Source organism: Globicephala melas, chromosome X (assembly GCF_963455315.2).
Source record: "Globicephala melas chromosome X, mGloMel1.2, whole genome shotgun sequence".
Classification (NCBI taxonomy): Eukaryota; Metazoa; Chordata; class Mammalia; order Artiodactyla; family Delphinidae; genus Globicephala; species Globicephala melas.
In genome coordinates, this window is record NC_083335.1 from 4,961,735 (window position 1) to 4,979,399 (window position 17,665).

General features: G+C 60.7%; 3 protein-coding genes across 3 annotated transcripts; 1 reads left to right on the top strand and 2 right to left on the bottom strand.

Annotated features, from left to right (window-relative positions):
* Positions 1-3,541: 3,541 nt before the first annotated feature.
* LOC132594494 (melanoma-associated antigen 8-like) lies at positions 3,542-4,315 on the top strand. The gene has a single exon (XM_060292205.1). It carries the CDS (start codon positions 3,542-3,544, stop codon positions 4,313-4,315), a length of 774 nt encoding a protein of 257 aa, XP_060148188.1.
* A 6,836-nt stretch (positions 4,316-11,151) lies between these two features.
* Positions 11,152-13,473, bottom strand: LOC132594593 (heat shock transcription factor, X-linked-like). The gene is made up of 3 exons (XM_060293002.1): positions 13,353-13,473; positions 12,620-13,212; positions 11,152-11,664 (listed from the first exon to the last, which is right to left on the bottom strand). Exons 1-3 carry the CDS (start codon positions 13,471-13,473, stop codon positions 11,152-11,154), a joined length of 1,227 nt encoding a protein of 408 aa, XP_060148985.1.
* Positions 13,474-14,775: 1,302 nt separating this feature from the next.
* Positions 14,776-17,436, bottom strand: LOC115850477 (paraneoplastic antigen Ma6E-like). The gene is made up of 3 exons (XM_060291844.1): positions 16,905-17,436; positions 16,470-16,724; positions 14,776-16,265 (listed from the first exon to the last, which is right to left on the bottom strand). Exons 1-3 carry the CDS (start codon positions 17,434-17,436, stop codon positions 14,776-14,778), a joined length of 2,277 nt encoding a protein of 758 aa, XP_060147827.1.
* Between the last annotated feature and the right edge of the window lie 229 nt (positions 17,437-17,665).

The following is a 17,665-nucleotide window of genomic DNA, read 5'->3' on the forward strand; positions in this document are numbered from 1 at the left end:
CAGAGCAGCCAGGAACTGTGCCGCCGACTGTCCCAAGCACTCTGTGCGAACGCCACGTGGGCTTCCGGGTGCTCCCGGAAGCCCCAGGAAGATGAGGGAGAAAGTTCTAGACGTCTCTTTACCGAGAAACTGGTTGGATCAGAAGAGCACGTGAGGAGGCGCTCTGCTACGGAAGCAGCAGTAGCCATGCGCACTGAGGGCCTGAGGTCCCAAGGCTTGGCGCCTCCGGAAGCAAAAGACACGCCCATTGGCCTTCCACCAATAGGAAGGCCTCCTGCGAGGCTGCGGAGTTGGGGGAGCGAACTTGGCGATGCAGAGCCCGTTGTGGCAAGTACGTCCATTTGTCTTTACAGGTGGTTTTCTACTGTGATTGATAATGTCATAAACCTATTCTTATTTCTTTGGTTTGTTTTGAATTTTATTTTATGTATTTTTTTATACAGCAGGTTCTTATGAGTTACCCATTTTATACATATTAGCGTACATATGTCAATCCCAATCTCCCAATTCATCACACCCCCCGCCCGCCCCCACCATTTTCTCACCTTGGTGCCCATATGTTTGTGCTCTACATCTGTGTCTCTATTTCTGCCCTGCAAACAGGTTCATCTGTACCATTTATCTAGGTTCCACATATGTGCATTAATACACGATATTTGTTTCTCTCTTTCTGACTTCCTTCACTCTGTATGACAGTCTCTAGATCCATCCACAGCTCTACAAATGACCCAATTTCGTTCCTTTGTACGGCTGAGTAATAAATAATAGTAATAAAGCTCTTCTTTATATGGACTGGTTTCTTGTCTAGCTGTATCAACTAGCCATCTTCTCACATGGCACAAGAGGATGAGGCAGCCGTCTGGGGCCTCTTTTAAAAGGGAGGTAATCTCATTCATGAGGGCTCCCCCCTCATGGGCTAATCACTTCCCAGGGCCTGAGGGAGGACTGAGGGGAGCCTGGACCCCAGAACAGAGTTGGCCCTGGGAGGCCATAGGGCAGAATGAGCACGTACAGCACTTCCTGACATCCGGGTCTCAGAGACGCTGGGGAGGGGGAGCACGGGGCGGGGTCTCAGAGAGGCTAGGGAGGGGGAATAAGGGTCGGGGTGTCTGGGGGGCACGGGAGAGAATCCCAGGTCCTCCGTGGAGTCAAGGTGAGGGCCCTGAGGGAGGACTGAGGGGAGCCTGGACCCCAGAACAGAGTTGGCCCTGGGAGGCCAAAGGGCGGGATGAGCACGTGCAGCACTTCCTGACATCCGGGTCTCAGAGACGCTGGGGAGGGGAGTACGGGGCGGGGTCTCAGAGAGGCTAGGGAGGGGGTATAAGGGTCGGGGTGTCTGGTGAGCACGGGAGTGAATCCCAGGTCCTTCGTTGAGCCAAGGTGAGGGCCCTGAGACAGGACTGAGGGGAGCCTGGACCCCAGAACAGAGTTGGCCCTGGGAGGCCATAGGGCAGAATGAGCACATACAACACTTCCTGACATCCGGGTCTCAGAGACTCTGCGGAGGGGGAGTACGGGGCGGGGTCTCAGAGAGGCTCGGGAGGGGATATAAGGGTCGGGGTGTCTGTTGGGCACGGGAGAGAATCCCAGGTCCTCCGTGGAGTCAAGGTGAGGGCCCTGAGGGAGGACTGAGGGGAGCCTGGACCCCAGAACAGAGTTGGCCCTGGGAGGCCATAGGGCAGAATGAGCACGTGCAGCACTTCCTGACATCCGGGTCTCAGAGACGCTGGGGAGGGGTAGTACGGGGCGGAGTCTCAGAGAGGCTGGGAAGGGGGTATAAGGGGCGGGATCCTAGGCGGGCACAGGAGAGAATCCCAGGTCTTATGTAGAGTCAGGGTGAGAGCCCTGAGTGTGGACTGAGGGGAACCTGGATCCCAGGACCGAGTTGGCCCTTCCAGCCATAGGGCGGGATGAACAGGTGCAGCACTTCCTGACATCCGGGTCTCAGACACCCTGGAGAGGGGGAGCACGGGGCGGGGTATCAGAGAGGCTGCAGAGGGGGTATAAGGGGCGGGGTGTCTGGTGGGCACTGCGGAGAATCCCAGGTCCTGTGTGGAGTCAAGGTGAGGTCCCTGAGGGAGTACTGAGGGCAGCCTGCATCCCAGAACTGAGTTGGCCCTGGGAGGCCGTCACGTGCAGCACTTCCTGACATCCGGGTCTCAGAGAAGCTGGGGACCTGGGATAAGGGGCGGGGTCTCATGAGGGCAGAGGGTAAAATGTCAGGTCCCTGGTGGACTAAGATTAGGGCCCTTAGGCAGGACTGAGGGGACCCTGAGGGAGGACAAAAGGGACCCACCATATCACCGCCCTTGCAGGTGGCCGTGGGAGGCCCCGGGGTGGGATGAGCACGGTAGGCCTGTCCTGACGTCCTGACGTCAGGGTCTCAGAGAGACTGGAGACCTGGTATAAGGAGCAGGGACTCACACTGGCAGACGGGACAATCCCAGGTCCTGCCCAGAGTCCAGCCTGCACGCGAGGAAGGAAGGACTGAGGACGTTAGACCCCAACACAGGGAGGGATCCTTTGCCCTTCCACGGGGGCCTTGGAGGCGCCAGAGCACGGTCAGCAGATGAGATGTTTCCTGACCTCTGGGTCGGGGTCCTCAGGAGATCAGGTGTTTGGTGTGAGGGGTGAGCCTTCAGGTCCGCAGAGGGTGGACTCCCAGGACCCCGAGGGAGGACTGAGCAGACCCCCAGCCCTGGAACAGGGGCCTCAACAGAAACCTGCCCCTGTGGTCAGCGCTGGGAGGCCAGGCAGGATGTGAGGAGGAGGTGAGGACCCAGCATCTCCCCATCCTAGGACCCTCGGGAGGCCCTGGGCAGGTGCGGCCACCTGTGGGGCCCCCTCACTGCTTTCTGTTCAGATTCGGGGTCCTGTTCTGAGTTTCCCTTCCGGCCTGCAAAGGGGAGGGTCCAGGCCCTTAAGGGGAACAGTGAGCACGACGAGCGACCCCGAGGGGACCACCCACCCCAGAACTCAGAACTGGGGGGACCTCACAGAGTCCGGCCCAATCCTCCTACCAGCACCGAGGCCCAGAGCTGTGCCACAGTGTACACAAGAGGTGCGCCCTCCATTCCTCTTACAGGGGCTCCAGGACCCGGGAGGCGAAGGCCCAGGTCTGAGGACCGTGTCCTCAGGGCACAGAGCAGAGGAGGCCCAGGCAGCGCCAGGAGCCAAGGGGAGGTGCGTGCCCTGAGTGTGTACCCAGGGGCTCCCCCTCCCAGAACAGAGGGGACCCCACAACACCCAAGTCACCCCACCGCCCTGTCAGCCCCAGAACCTGGGGCCGTGCTGGCTGCACCCTGAGGAGCCCCTTCACTTCCTTCTTCAGGTTGGCAGGGGACAGGCCACCCGGGAGGAGCGCCCCTGTGAGGCCCGAGGGCAGCCCTTGAGACGAGACCTGTAAGTGGCCTTTGTCAGGGCTGCCCAGGGTGCCTTTCTCCGCCGAGGCCGCTCACACCCCCTCTCTACCCCAGGTACGAGGTCCCCTGCCCACACTCCCGTGGGCGGCCCGACCCCAGTGATCAGGCCCCTGGTCGAGATGAGTGAGCTCCGCCAGCCTGAGGCCGACCTTGAGGCCCCAGTCCCGGCCCAGGGTCCTGTGGAGGCGCCGCTGCTGGGGGCTGCGGGGGAGGAGGCCGCATCCCCCTCGTCCTCCGCCTCCCCTGGCGCCCCCTCCTTCTCCGCCTATGCCGAGCCCTTGTCCCGCGAGGCACTTGTTGCGCTGATGGCTGACCTGGTGGGGTTCCTGCTCCTCAAGTTTCGTACCGGGGAGCCGACCTCCGAGGCGGAGATGCTGAGTACGGTCGTCCGGGAGCATCGGGACCACTTCCCCGTGGTCCTCCGCCTCGTTTGCGAGTGCCTGCAGCTGCTGTTTGGCGTGGACGTGAAGGTGGTGGACCCCCGCGAGCGCACCTACGTCCTGGTCCCCACCCTGGGCCTCACCTGGGATGCAGTGCTGAGCGACTGGCAGCGCACGCCCGAGGCCAGCCTCCCTCTGCTGGTCCTGACCATGGTCACCCTGTTCGGTGACCGCGTCCCTGAGGAGGAGGTGTGGGGAAAGCTAGGCACCCTGGGGTTTTGTGGCGGGAGGGAGCTGCTCACCGAAGTGTGGGTGCAGACGGGCTACCTGAAGTACCGGCAGGTGCCCCACAGCGACCCTGCCCGCTACGAGTTCCTGTGGGGTCCCCGGGCCTACGCGGAGGCCAGCGAGTGTCAGGTCCTGCAGCATCTGCTCAGGAGCAATAGCATGGCTCCCAGGTTCTTCCCATCCGTGTCTGCAGGGAGTGTGAGCGATGAGGAAGAGGGAGCCTGAGCCAGTGCAGCAGCCAGTCCCACGTCCAGCAGCTTCTCCCGTGGGGCAGGAAGGGGGGCTGCTCCTTCACTCTGAGTTTGAAGAGGGAGCGGTCAGCCTTCTAAGCAGTGAGAGCCGGGCGAGTTGGGGGAAGCCGGTGTGCAGCATTTTGGGTTCCTGTTGTGTATGTTGACATGGACTTCCATGTCTGTTTTCTTTAGGAATTTTTCAAATGTTGGTTCTTTGAATAGAAGACTAAACAAGCTTCAGTGTCTAACTTTGTGTATGACGTTAATCCTACAGGTATTTGCACTAATTCAGTTCAAGAACAAGAGTTTTGCTGTTTTGTAAGAGAGGTTGGGAAATCTCCCAGTTCGTTTTGTGACCGTGTACAAGATAACAGGGAATTGGAATCAGAACTGCTCTGGAAATGTGGAAGTCCTTAGCAGTGATATAGATGGGGGAAGAAATAGAAAAATAAAAGTCATTGTTGTTCCAATTCTTGCTTCCCTGTCTTGTCTGTCATTCTGTAAATAAAACGAACTATCTCTGTTGAGTTGGATTTGCACGGGTATTTTAAGAAAGTAGGAGAAGGTTCATCTGCGTCAATAAGCCCCCTGCCCACTGGCTTGTTTATTCCGCAGACCTCCACGGAGCCTCTGCTCTCCGGAAGGGCCTGTGTTAGTAGCGGGAACGCTAGGAAAAGCAGGACACACCCACACCTAGAGTGATGGTCTAGGAGCCACTGTCACATGAGGAAGGTGGTGAGACATCCCCTAAGTCCCACAGAATAAGACAGCATGGGACGAGGCGGTGGGGCTCCAGGAGCGAGCCCTGGAGTGTTAAGTGCCCCGAGCCAGGGCACTTCGGGCCTTTGGGAAGTGGGGGTTCCTTCTGTGGGAGGTGATGGTGATGAAGCTGGGTGGTGGCAGCAGCCAGACATGCAGAGGGTGTGTCTTGGGTTGCAGGGGAAAGTCTGAAATGGGACATTGCTGTGAGATGTCCTTCTGGGTCGTGGATAAAGCCGAGAGAAATCTCGCCCTGGGGCAGAAAGGAAGGGGTGCTGGCTCTTGTTGCATGGCAGTGGGCCACAGTGAAGAGGTAGGTGTTTCATAGCCGCCATCTGCAAGGATTTCCAGAGAAATGAGGGTCTTGCTCTTTGAAGCCCTGCTCGGTATTCCCGGGGCTGGCCCTCCTCTCCCTGCCCTGGGAGAGCCAATTACCAACTGTATGGAAACGACCATTTTAGTCACCTGGAGTTTACTTTGGCCACTTGTGAGCAAGGTCTAGATTTCAGTGGGATGAAATGAATGAAAATAGGGGGTTTGAAAGAAGAGAGGCTGCCGAAGTGGAAAGGAGTCGCCGTGTGACTGGAATCCTGGGAGCTTTGCGTGAGCTGCACCCAGCTGGGGAAATCACCACCCTTCCCTCCATGCCAACAGACACACACACACACACACACACACACACACACACACACACACATCCAAATTGAATAATATATCCTCCAGGAGTAAAACACACAGAACAGCAATTTTGACTGGTTTTCTATTCCGTTTCCTATGGAGCTGCAAATTCTCTGAGATGTCATGAAAAGAAAGCAATTTCCAGAGGGGAGAAGGACAGAGTCTGGGATCAGAGTAATTCTAGAAATAAGTCCTAGCCACTAAGAAGCAACGTCCGCCAGTGTCCCCGCGTTCAGGCAGGTGCAGAAATATGGCGGCATCAGAGACCCACAGGTTTGGGCTGTGACCTGGCATCGAAAGGAAGAGGCAACTCCTGGGCCTAATGGGATTGGGAGGTCACTGCAGTGGGAGGTGCAGACGGCGCCGGGGGCTAAAGAGGCAGCCCTCCCTGCTGAGCGCCATACGACAACGTGAACATTACGTGGGATCCTGGATTTGAAGCACCTGCCATATAGCAGGTGGGCACTTGGAAAAGGTGGAGAATTTCAGGGCCAATGGAACCTGCTCAGACACTCCTGCCGGAAAAGAAGGGGATTTTGTCATCACAAATGGTAAGCACTCCCGGGGGAAAGCAGGGATTCCTAGTGCCTGTTCGTGCAGTGAACTGACTGATGGGGGGCAGTGCTAGCCCAGGGACGGCCGTGGCAGGCAGCGCAGCAGCGGCCGGGACACGCCAAGAGCGCCCCAGGGACATTCAGGGAGACACTTTTCAGGGGGGCAGCAGCGCCCTCCCCAGTAGACTCTGGACGAGCACACACCACCCCGGCACACAGCCAGTCCTGACCAGGGCGGCGCAGGGCACACGGGAGCTGCTGGCCATCAGCGGGAAGCTCTGACGTTCTCTACGTGCGCTGAGCCTGCCCCCTGAGGGGCTGGTGTGAGTTGTCTCAGCCGTGGCCCTGTTTCCCGAGAAGCCCCCATTCCCCAGCCCCAGCTAAAGTCTGCTCTGAGCTCCAGCCTCCTTGGCAAAGGGCTGACCTCCTGCCTGGCTCTCGCCTACCCTCCTCTGTGGCAAATGTCGCCGGCTGCTGCTTTAGGGGCCTTTGTGAGCAAGTGCGGGGCCCGGGCCTGTGCCTGTCCGTGGTCCCTGAGCTGGGGCTGGGCACAGGGATAGGGCTGGGTTGGTGGCGGGATGCAGGGTGTGAAGCCAAGTGACATTCACAAGACAGCAGCAGGGTGTAAAGCCACGTGTGAGCAAGCATCCAGGAGGAGGGGCATCCGCAGGGCCCTGAAGGGCACAGACACTCACGCCCCGTGGGGATGCGGAGAGTCCTCCAGCCCGGCGGTCCCCGTGCTTTGAATGCAGGCTTGCCGCCTGCCTGACAGCCAGTGTGCCCGGGGAAGTGAGCCTGCAGGAGAACGTGGGGCCACCACGCCGCTGGGACAGAAGGGAGCAGAGTGGGCAGTGGAAGGAGAGAGCAGGGCCCAAGCCTGAGCATAGGAGCCGCCTTCAGAGGGCCGTGCCTCGGACCCCCACGTCCGGGACCCTTCTCCATCCTCACGCCCTCAGTCCTAGACCCTCACCCTCCTCCCTGGCCCTCGTGTCCCTTTCACGAGAGATGGTGACCTGATGGGGCTGGGGAGGCCACGTGGGCAGAATCCAGTGTCAGGCTCTCAGGGGCACTAATGCCTGGCTTCCTTGTGTTTTCTCCATTATGTGGCCTGAGGCGTCAGGTAGTAGGACCCCGTGGAGGACAGCTGAATCCCCCTTGACTGTTGGGGAGACAGGTCAGGCCAGTGCGGGGATGGGTCTTTGCACGCATATGATGCTTAGCTTGAATAAGAGTCCTTCTAGTGACAAGCTGATCAAATCATGGAGACTCCCTACGCCTCGATTTCTCCATCTGTAAAATGGGCCTCCTAATAGTACCAGGCAAAAGCATTGGTGAGGGTTTCCCCATGATGTGACCTGCTTGTAAAAAGCCTGTGCAAATGAAGTGGTCGGTGGCTGTAGCTCTTGTTACTGAGTGTGTAAGAAGGATGCGCCCTCCCCCATGTTGTGAGGATTCCCGACCAGTGCACGTCTTGGGATCCCCGCGTACGTGGATTAGCGCAGTTTTTCTTTTCTCGTGAACATTTGTTGTCAGAATGCTTGGGCTCGCCTTCCTCGTCTTCTCGCTTGTCCCCGTTCAAGATGAGGCGGTTGATCTGAGGTGTCGCCTCCATTGGAACACGGGTGTTTGCAGCTTTAGGTCCCAAGTGCCTCTTTGGCCGCGTGCCATAAGTCCTGGGGCCTTTGGTATGTGTTTTCTTCATTTCAAAGTATTTTCTAGTTTCCCTTGTGATGTCTTGTACGTTCCCTGGGCTATTGTTATGGACTGAACTGCGTCCCCCCAAAATTTGCATGTTGAAGCCCCAATCCCCTAGAACCTCAGAATGTCACTGTGACTGGAGTTAGTGGTTCTTAGGTTGAAATGAGGCCATTAGGATGAGGTCTAATCCAAGATGGCTGGTGCCCTTGAGGGAAGAGCGGATCAGCACACGCAAGGAGAGAAGGCAGGAGCTGGGGGTGCGTGCACAGAGGGTGACCACGTGAGGGGCGGTAAGAGCACGGCCACCTGCAACCAAGGAGACCGGCCGCAGTACAAGCCACTCCTGCTGGACCCTCCCTCTCGGCCTCCTGGTCAGAACCACCGTGAGAATCTGTGTCTGCTGTTTCAGCCCCTCATCCTGTGCTGTGGGATTTGGCATCGTCCCAGACTAATGCGGTTATTTGGGGACGCACGGCTCAATTTCCCTCTCTTTGCAGATTTCCCACATTTCCTTCTGTTATTGAGGTCTAATTTCACTCTATTTTGGCCAGAGGACATACTTTGTATGATTTCAGCCCTTTTGTTTGTATCCCCTTAAGTTTACTGAGGGATGCTGTGTGGCCTGACGCGTCGAGTACCCTGGAGAACGTTCTAGGTACGCTTGACGAGCACGTGTCTACTCTGTTCTTGGGGCTAATAGTCTACACATGTCATGAGACCTAGTCTTTGTACAGTGCTGTTCAAATCTGTGATTCCCGTACTGCGGTGCTGTCTGGTCGCTGTACCCATAATGAAAGCAGGCTGTGTTAGTCTGCTTAGAGCTGCCATAGCAAAGTCCCACAGAGGAGGTGGCTAAAACTACAGAAATGTACTGGGTGCCAGTCCTGGTGGCTAGAAGTCCAACCTCAACTGGCTGGAAAGTGCAGTCTCAGGTGAGGGAAGGCGTCTCCTCCTGGCTCGCAGACAGCTGGTTTTCTCTTGGTCCCTCACTTGGCTGCTTCTCTGAACAGGTTGGGGGGGGGTAGGGAGGGAGGGAGGGAGAGCGAGAGAGAAAGAGGGAGGGAGGGAGGGAAAGGGGGAGAGACAAAGGGAGGGAAGGAGGGAGGGTAGGAGAGAGGTGGAGGGAGGGAGAGAGTGAAAGGGAGAGAGAGGGAGGGAGGGAGAGAGAGAAAGAGGGAGGGAGGGGGAGAGAGAGAGAGAGAGAGCAAGAGAGAAAGAGGGAGGGAGGGAGGGAAAGGGGGAGAGACAAAGGGAGGGAAAGAGGGAGGGAGGAGGGAGAGAGGTGGAGGGAGGGAGAGAGTGAAAGGGAGAGAGAGGGAGGGAGGGAGAGAGAGAGAAAGAGGGAGGGAGGGAGAGAAAGGGGCAGAGACAAAGGGAGGAAAGGAGGGAGGGAGGGAGAGAGAGGGATGGACAGGACCATAGAAGGGGAGGAGGGAGAAAGAGAGAGAGAAAGAGGGAGGGAGGGAGAGAGGGGGAGGGAGGGAGAGAGTGAAAGGGAGAGAGGGAGGGAGGGAGAGAGAGAAAGGGAGGGGGGCGAGGGAGGGAAAGAGAGAGGGGGAGAAAGGTAGGGGGAGAGAGAGAGAGGGAGGGAGGGTGGGAGGGTGGAAGAGAGGCTGAGGGAGGGAGAGAGGGAGGGAGATCTTTGGTGTCTCTTCCTCTTTTCCAAAGGACACCGCTCTTGTCGGACTGGGGTTCCACCCTTGTGACCTCATTTAACCTTACTGACTTCCCCAAGGGTGCTATCTCCAAATATATGCACCTTGGGATTAGCACTGCAACAGGTGGACTTAATGGTTGGAGTGGGAGCTGGGGGATCCATTTGAATCCATCACAGGGGGGACCGAAGTCTCCCACTTCTACTGTAGACCGGTTTCTTCCGTCCCCTCTGTCCATTTTTGCATCGTTCACTTGGGGCGCTGCTGTTGGGCTGCTCAAGAGACCCCCCTGACGTGCACTAGCTGTTGCATTGTGACAGACGGGAGCGGCAGATGGGACCACCCCTCACCCGGGCAGACCCGGGGCTCCTCTGGCTGCTGGTGCTTGGATCATTCCTGGTACCTTGGGTCTACTTCCCCTCCTCCCCCAACCCACCTTTTTTTTTCTTTTCTGTGTTTCTGGCCACCCCACAAGGCTTGGGGGATCTTAGATCCCCGACCAGGGATTGAACCCGGGCCACCGCAGTGAAAGCATAGAGTCCTAACCCCTGGAACTCCAGGCAATTCCCGCTCCCCGCCCCCTCCTTAGCAGTGTTTGGGAGGGGATGTCGCCCTATCGCTGTGACAGCCACAGAGTCCTGGCCAGGTCCCCCGGCCCATCCCCCACACGTGGAGGCAGCAACTGTGAGCTGGGGGTGCGCCCTGGCCTTCAGTGCTCTGTACACATCACTGGGCGCTGACCACAAGGACTCGCGGTATAAGCGCGACACCCCAGCGCCCAGAGGGTGGTGGAGCATGGCGCCCTTGAAGTGTTTAGCTCGAAAGGCAAGGAAAAGAGAACCAGGAAAATGTCTCCAGACGCAGGACCCACAGTGAAAAGCAAACCTCAATCCTGCTGTCCAGACACCAGAGAGCACCCCCAAACTGAACACCCGCAGGCCCCTGCCAGGGACCGTCACCTCCACACCTGTGCGTCTCAGGACAGTAAGGGCTCTTTTCAGGCCTCTGACCAGGGGAGGCCTGAGCTCTTCTCATCTGTCAAATCGAGACCCTGCTGGACACGATGCCCCCGCAACTGTGAAGCCGCGGGTGCCAGGGCCTTCCTTGTGCTTGTCCAGACCTTCAGGGGTCTTTCTAGTGGGTGGGCACAGGGCGTCTGAGGGGCTTCTCCAGGTGTCTGCTAGGTGCCCGCACTGGGCCGGGGGTGGGCTGTCACCTGTCATTGTTTCCTGCTGAGGGGACTCAACTGCTCAGCCACGCCCAGGACGGAGGCGCCAAACACGTGTTGGGTGGAACATCGCTCTCATGTCCCCGTGCTCTTTACTGCCCTGCAAGGTTCTGGCCGCGTTACCACCTCCTTGTGTCTGCAGGGTCTGCCTGGTCAGGGTCCTCTGTGGGTCTGCCTGGAGGGGTCGGGTATTCCAGGAAAGAGCGGGAGCCCACGCAGCGATGGCAGAAGTGGCTCAGCGGCCGACGGATCAAGGTCAGGGAGGCGGCAGTCCTGGCGGCCACTTCAGGCATCCAGGGTGCGCAAGAGGCAGCAGCGCGGCCCCCGGGAGCTGCGCGGGGTGGGGAAGGCTGAGGACTTGGGGGGGTGCGGCGGCCAGGCCCGGCACGGGCCAGGGAGGACTCATCTGGGCGGGAGGCCAGGCGCAGCAGAGCCAGGGGACCTCGGCTGGCTGGGCCACCCCTGCCAGGACAGGGACTAGAGGGACCAGAACCTGCACGTTGGGATCTGGCGCGGGGGGCTCCGCTGCTGTCCAAGGAGGGGCCGGAGCGACAGAGTCAGTCCCGGCCAGGGCGGAGGCATGGTCGAGTTGCGGGTAGCTCGGGGTCCCCTGGATGTGCTCAGGAGACGGTGGGAGGCCGTCCTGCGGCTCCGCGGTGCTGGGCGCCGGGAGGTGCCCCGGGGCTGCCGGCTCGCCGTCCACCTGCCCCGATGCTGGTTTAGTGTGCACTCTCGGCTTCATCCTCACCAGGAGGTGCGGGCAGTCTCTCTGAAACAGGGGACTGTGGTAGAAGTGTAACTGAGGTCGCGGTTGAGAGAGAAAAGGAAACCCCGAGTCACAAAAGAGTTGCTCGCAAGCAGCAGCCGCCTGGCTGGGCCCCTGGGCGCCCTCCCCCAGCCGACCCAGGGCCTCTTTGGAGAAAGCGGGACCCGGTCCCAGCAGGACGCTGTGCCCCAGCTTTGACATCCCCGAGACTCGCTCACTCACCATCACCTTTCGCCCTTGGAAAATGACTGAAAATGGCCCCTTAGGACGAGTACAAGGCCCACGAAAGGGGACTTGGCGTTTGCAGGTACGAGACTGCAACAAGGTTCGGTAGCTTTCTAAGGAAGTGTCCGAATCGCTCCCTGGCCAGCACCTCCAGGGGCCAGACCGGGGACGCTGACTGCTTCCCAGGAAAGGACCTGCGCCCCCACTCAAGTGATGCTCTGGAGCTATGGGAGTCAAGGGGGCACACAGACCTCCCCCCTCCCCCCGGCGGGCCACTGTCCCCGAGCAGGAGGACGGGAAGGGCCAGCGTTGCAGCAGTGTCCTCTTGTCCCCCGCTGTGACTGCGTGTCAGGCACGAGCGGCACTGCCCACGTGTCAGGAGTACAGGATGACGCCTTGCCCGCGTGTGCTGTGAAATGATCACCACAGGGGGTCCAGTTCACACGCATCACCTCACACAGACACACCAAAGGGAAAAGGAGGAAGGAGAGAAGTGACGTCCTTGTGCTGAGAACGCTTCGGGTCCCCCCATAACAACGTCCCAACACAGCGCGTGGCACTGCCAGCTCCGGCCGTCACGCCGGTGCCCAAGTACCACCTTTAAAGGAAGCTCTCCCGACACGCCTGCCGCCGTCCCAGGCGGCCCCGGGGTTGGCACCCGCCCCCCACCCCCGGGCCCAGCGGCTCAGCCCCTGGAGAGGGCTCCTCCCCCGCCGTCCCCCGCCCTCCTTACCTCGCTCAGGACGTGGGCGGGCCGCTCCTTCGTGGACAGGTTGGTCACGCAGAGGGACGTGTGCATGTCCTGGTACACTTTGCTGAATCCATAGCGGTTAAGCTGGCGGATGAAGCTCTCCACACGTTCTGTCTTGAACACCTTGTCTAGGCCGCCCCTGTCCAAAACCTCCTTTTGAAACAGCGGCCTGTTGACGCCTATGCAAGTCCCGTCTTCATTCCACCCAATGGATGCAAAGCGACTGCTGTGGACGTTCGTCCACAACTTCCTGGGAAAGGGGTGGAAGAGCAGGCTGCCTTCCCACACGGCCTCGCAGGCGGTGCGAGGCCTTTTCAACAAAGGCTCTTCCGTCAAATCCTGGAAAGCGGCTTCTCCAGGCAGCAGCCTGAGGTCGGGGTGCCCCGCGGGCACGGGCTGGTCCAGGGCGAGGGACTGGGGGGTGCAGCTCCCTGAGCCGAGGGCCGGAGCCGCTGTGTCGGGAGGAAGAGGCGCCTCGCCGAAGCCGGGCGCCCTGCCCGCGGCGGGGCCCTTCTCGTCCGCAGCCATGCGGAGCGCGGCGTGCCCCTCCGCCACGTAAACGGGACAGTGCAGCGCTGCCGGCAGCACCCTGGGCTCACACTCCCGCTCAGCCCCTCACAGAAGTGCTCCGGTTGCTCGGGGGTGACAGCACAGCCCAGCCAGGAAGTGACATCATAAAGGGCAGGCCCGTCAGCATGTCAGCCTCCTGCTTCACGCCCGTCATCGCAGGGGGCACGAAGACACTCGTGCACGGGTGCAGAGCCACAGGCCGAGCGCTCGTGCAAACCGGCCACGGCCTTCTGGTCCCGGAGCCCCCGGGCCAGGCAGACGTGCATGGACCCACGTGTGACCCACGAGGTCAGAAGTCCTCCTGTGTGTCCCCTGGCCTTCCGGGCCGTGCACAGCACCCATGATTTCAAGCACGAGCATCGCCCGAGACGCGGCCCACGGTCAAGGGCGCTAAAACATTACAATTCACCTATGAACTGGAAGAAAAACCCTCATGATGTCTGGGTCTGCAAAGTGCCTACCTTACCCTCTCCCTGGAGAGGTGTCCCATGGGTGCTGAGCAGGAATCGGACTCTGGACCCCCGCCCTCACCCGCAGCAGCCCTTTCCCTCCATTACCCACAGCAGAGGCCAGACTCAGATGAAACGTTCAGGGAAATTTATTAAAGAGAAACATTGACTGAAACCATTGAACACAGGGCATAACAACACACAGAGGAACTTCTAACGGCCACCGGAGCTCACGGGTCCCGGCCCCACCCAGGGTCCTCAAAAAGGTGCCTCCGCTACACCCCACCCGGCGGCCCTCCATCTCCCCACAGTCTCCCTTCCTGAGGGCCCCGCGGGTGGCCTCTCGCCAGGAAGATGGGCGCCGGCCATGCCCGCTCCCCCCAGGGCAGACCCTCCATTTCTGGCCCACATGCCCGGGGCCTGGCCCTGCCCTACGGCGGGCACAGGACAGTCCCACAGCAGGGCGCACGCCACCGAGCCGGGGACGTGGAGTCCCGAGGAACAACGGGGTGGCCCAGCAGAACACAAGCCCTGGGGGGCCTCCCGCAGACCTCCTGCAGCCCCGGTCAAGGTCTTCCTTCCGAAGGTCGCAGGTGGGATCCCAGGTCCTGGGGTGGGCGCTGGCTGTGACCTCGTCCATCCCGTCCTTCCCGCCGGCTCCTGGGACTGGGCTCGGGGTCTCCACGCCGCGCAGGGCTTGGGGGAACTGCTCAGAGGAGAACACATGCACATTTCCACAACAACAGGCAGCGCTGGGCCTGAATCTATGCCCAGAAAGCACACGTTGAGCTCACGACACTGGCCCACAGAGACCAGAGCCTTGGCTGGCACGTGGCGCACCTCAGGGCTCTGCGGGGGGACGATGGCTAGGGTGTGTGTGTTGGTGGGAGGGGAGCGGGGGCTGGGGGGTTCCTTGACACCTGGGTCCCTCTGGGGCCTACAGGGACACATTTGGGCTTGCCAGTACAGGGAGCAACCTGCCCCAGGGGATGATGAATAGGGGTCCCCTCTCAGGAGGGAGGCCCAGGCACCTGGAGTGGCCCCTAATATGGGGCCAGTAGGCTGCCAGGCCTGGCCTCCCCCTGCCTCCAAGCGTGGGGGCCCTGGGGCCTGCTGAGCCTACTGGCCCGAGGTGGACCCCGGGGGGCTCATCTCTGCAGCCCCGTCCTCATTTCCCGGCTCTTCTGGGATGGGCTTGAGCCCCTCCTCGGCCTCCTGGCCTCCTGCCTGGGCGAGGCCCTCTGGCTCCCAGCCAGGACCTCCTGGGGCCACCGGGGAAGCACTGCCCATCCGGCCAGGCATGGGGACCCCGGGGGCATCTGAGGGTCCTGCCTGACCTAGGCCCGCAGGGGCGGCAGCACTTCCATCTTCCTGAGTGGCCGTGGACGCCTTGCTGGTCTCCCCAGGGCCAGGGGCTGCCCTGGCGGCACCATGGTCTTCAGGGGCTGCCCTGGTGGCACCATGGTCTTCAGGGGCCGCCTCGCCAGCCTGGGCAGTGCCGGCAACTGCCGCACTGGCCTCCTCACGTGCCGGGTGGTCCTCGGCGCGCCCTTCCTTGGAACGGGCGGCCTGGGCGGTGCTATCTTCACCGGCCGGGGAGGCCTTGGTGCCATGTGCAGTGGTGCCTGCGGTGATGGCCTCATGGGCCGGGGCGGCCTGGGCGGCTGCTGCCAGGACTCCAACGTCCACACGGGCCTCTTCCTGCCCTGGGAAGTGCTCCCTGCTAGCCGGGTCGGCGTCCCAGGCCTCGGTCTTCTGGATGAGCCGCAGCATCTCCGCAAAGCCGGGAGGCCTCCTCATCAGCCGCCTCCTCCTCAGCGTGTCCCGGAGCGTGTCGTTCAGCCGGGCCCGCATCAGCACCTGCCGGGCGCGCGCCTGGTCCGCCATGGCCGGGTGGATGGCCCCCTTCTCCAGGGCCGACTGCAGCAGGCCTTCCAGGCGCATCACGTACGCAGAGAGAGTCTCCTGGGGCCGCTGGGCACAGGTCACGAACTTCAGCCGAGCACTCCCCCGGGGGTCCTTGTTCCCAAACACCTGCACCAGCGCGGCCAGGCAGTCCTGGGCAGCCAGCTCGGGATCTTCCGCCAGGAGGCCGCGCAGGAGGTCCAGCGCGGGGCCGCGCAAGCTCTCCACCAGCCTCCTCCTCCTCTCCCTCTCAGACACGTGGCGCCACAGGTGCAGCGTGTGGCTGGCCTGCTCCAGCCAGCTCTCAGAGGACCCTTCCCCGTGGCCCGGCTCTTCCATCCCAGAGAAGGTTCCCAGCTCCTGGTAGCCCATGCTGTCCAGCACGGGCTGCGAGGCCTGCCTCCACTGCTGGGTCCCGGGCCCTGCCTCACCCATGGCGCCTGCCGCTGTCACAACTGCTTCCTCAGGCGCAGCCGTTGCCCCGCCCGTGGGTCCTGCCATACTCAGAAGTCCTGCCACGCCTGCAACATTTCTGTAACCTGCAGCTCCTTCCTCATCTGACTCAGCTCCTGCTTGACCTTCAGCTCCTGCTTGACCCTCAGCTCCTGCTTCACCCTCAGCTCCTTCCGCACCTGCAGCTCCCTCCTCACCTGCAGCTCCCTCCTCACCTTCAGCTCCCTCCTCACCTTCAGCTCCCTCCTCACCTGCAGCTCCTTCCTCATCTGACTCAGCTCCTGCTTCACCTTCATCTCCTGCTTCACCTGCAGCTCCTTCCTCACCTGCAGCTCCTGCCTCACCTGCAGCTCCTGCCTCACCTGAGGTTCCGTCGTCACCTGCAGCTCCTTCCTCATCTGACTCAGCTCCTGCTTCACCTTCAGCTCCTGCTTGACCCTCAGCTCCTGCTTCACCCTCAGTTCCTTCCGCACTTGCAGCTCCTTCCTCATCTGACTCAGCTCCTGCTTCACCTTCATCTCCTGCTTCACCTGCAGCTCCTTCCTCGCCTGCAGCTCCCGCCTCATCTGAGGCTCCCTCCTCACCTGCGGCTCCTGCCTCACCTGAGGCTCCCTCCTCACCTGCAGCTCCCTCCTCACCTTCAGCTCCCTCCTCGCCTGCAGCTCCCTCCTCACCTTCAGCTCCCTCCTCGCCTGCAGCTCCCTTCTCACCTGCAGCTCCCTCCTCACCTTCATCTCCCTCCTCACCTGCAGCTCCCTTCTCACCTGTACCTCCCTCCTCACCTTCAGCTCCCTCCTCACCTGCAGCTCCCTCCTCACCTTCAGCTCCCTCCTCACCTGAAGCTCCCGCCTCACCTTCAGCTCCCTCCTCACCTGCAGCTCCCGCCTCACCTTCAGCTCCCTCCTCACCTGCAGCTCCCTCCTCCCCTTCAGCTCCCTCCTCACCTAAGGCTTCCTCCTCACCTGTGTCTCCCTCCATACCTGCGACTCCCGCCTCCCCTGCAGCTTCCTCCTCCCCTGCAGTTCCTGAGTGACCTGCAGTTCCTGCCTCACCCGCCCTGCCAACCACTGCTTGTCCCTGGGGCTGCGCAGGGCAATTGGGTCTATCCTGTGAATCAGCATCAGGGGCCTGGGGCAGGCAGACCACAGTCCAGGGCCCTCCCTTGCCTGGTATTTGGCGGGGGAGCAAGCTTCGATTTAAACACTCAGCAAACTCGACCAGGGCAACACTCGACCCCAGCTCCTTTCTGTAGACCTTGCCCAGCACTCGGTACCTGCCCAGGGAACGCAGGGCAGCCTGCACAACCTCCTGGAATTCCTGGTCTTTGCAGTCATCTGGGATTCCCAGGATGAGCAGAGATCGCTGAGCATTCACGCCCATCGACCTGCACCAGTCCCGCAATACCGCCAGAGCCATCGCCATCTTCGAGGACCTGAGGGTGGGGGGAAGCGATCAAACAGGTGTGCACAGGCTGTTGAAGTGTGGGAATCGGCCTGTGGGTGCAAAGAGGAGAGAATCATGTTTGTGCCACACAGCCCACCCTAGTGCCCCTCACAGCAGCAGCCTGGAGCACCTCCCTGCCCTGTTTGGTTTGTTTGACTTTAGGAAACTTTTTTTATAAATTACATTTATTTACAAGATAGAAGGCTAG

Bases quoted from the DNA above. Each gene is read 5' to 3' on its own strand.
- LOC132594494 (XM_060292205.1), top strand. From the start codon at position 3,542: ATGAGTGAGCTCCGCCAGCCTGAGGCCGACCTTGAGGCCCCAGTCCCG.
- LOC132594593 (XM_060293002.1), bottom strand. From the start codon at position 13,473: ATGCACGTCTGCCTGGCCCGGGGGCTCCGGGACCAGAAGGCCGTGGCC. The intron at 13,213-13,352 runs GTGAAGCAGGAG...TGCTGCCGGCAG, and splicing joins TGCCCCCTGCGATGACGGGC to CGCTGCACTGTCCCGTTTAC. The intron at 11,665-12,619 runs GTAAGGAGGGCG...CCCCTGTTTCAG, and splicing joins CCGCCCACGTCCTGAGCGAG to AGAGACTGCCCGCACCTCCT.
- LOC115850477 (XM_060291844.1), bottom strand. From the start codon at position 17,436: ATGGCGATGGCTCTGGCGGTATTGCGGGACTGGTGCAGGTCGATGGGC. The intron at 16,725-16,904 runs GTGAGGCGGGAG...AGGGAGCTGCAG, and splicing joins AGGTGAGGAGGGAGCTGAAG to GTGAGAAGGGAGCTGCAGGC. The intron at 16,266-16,469 runs GTGAAGCAGGAG...AAGGAGCTGCAG, and splicing joins AAGTGCGGAAGGAACTGAGG to GTGAGGAGGGAGCTGAAGGT.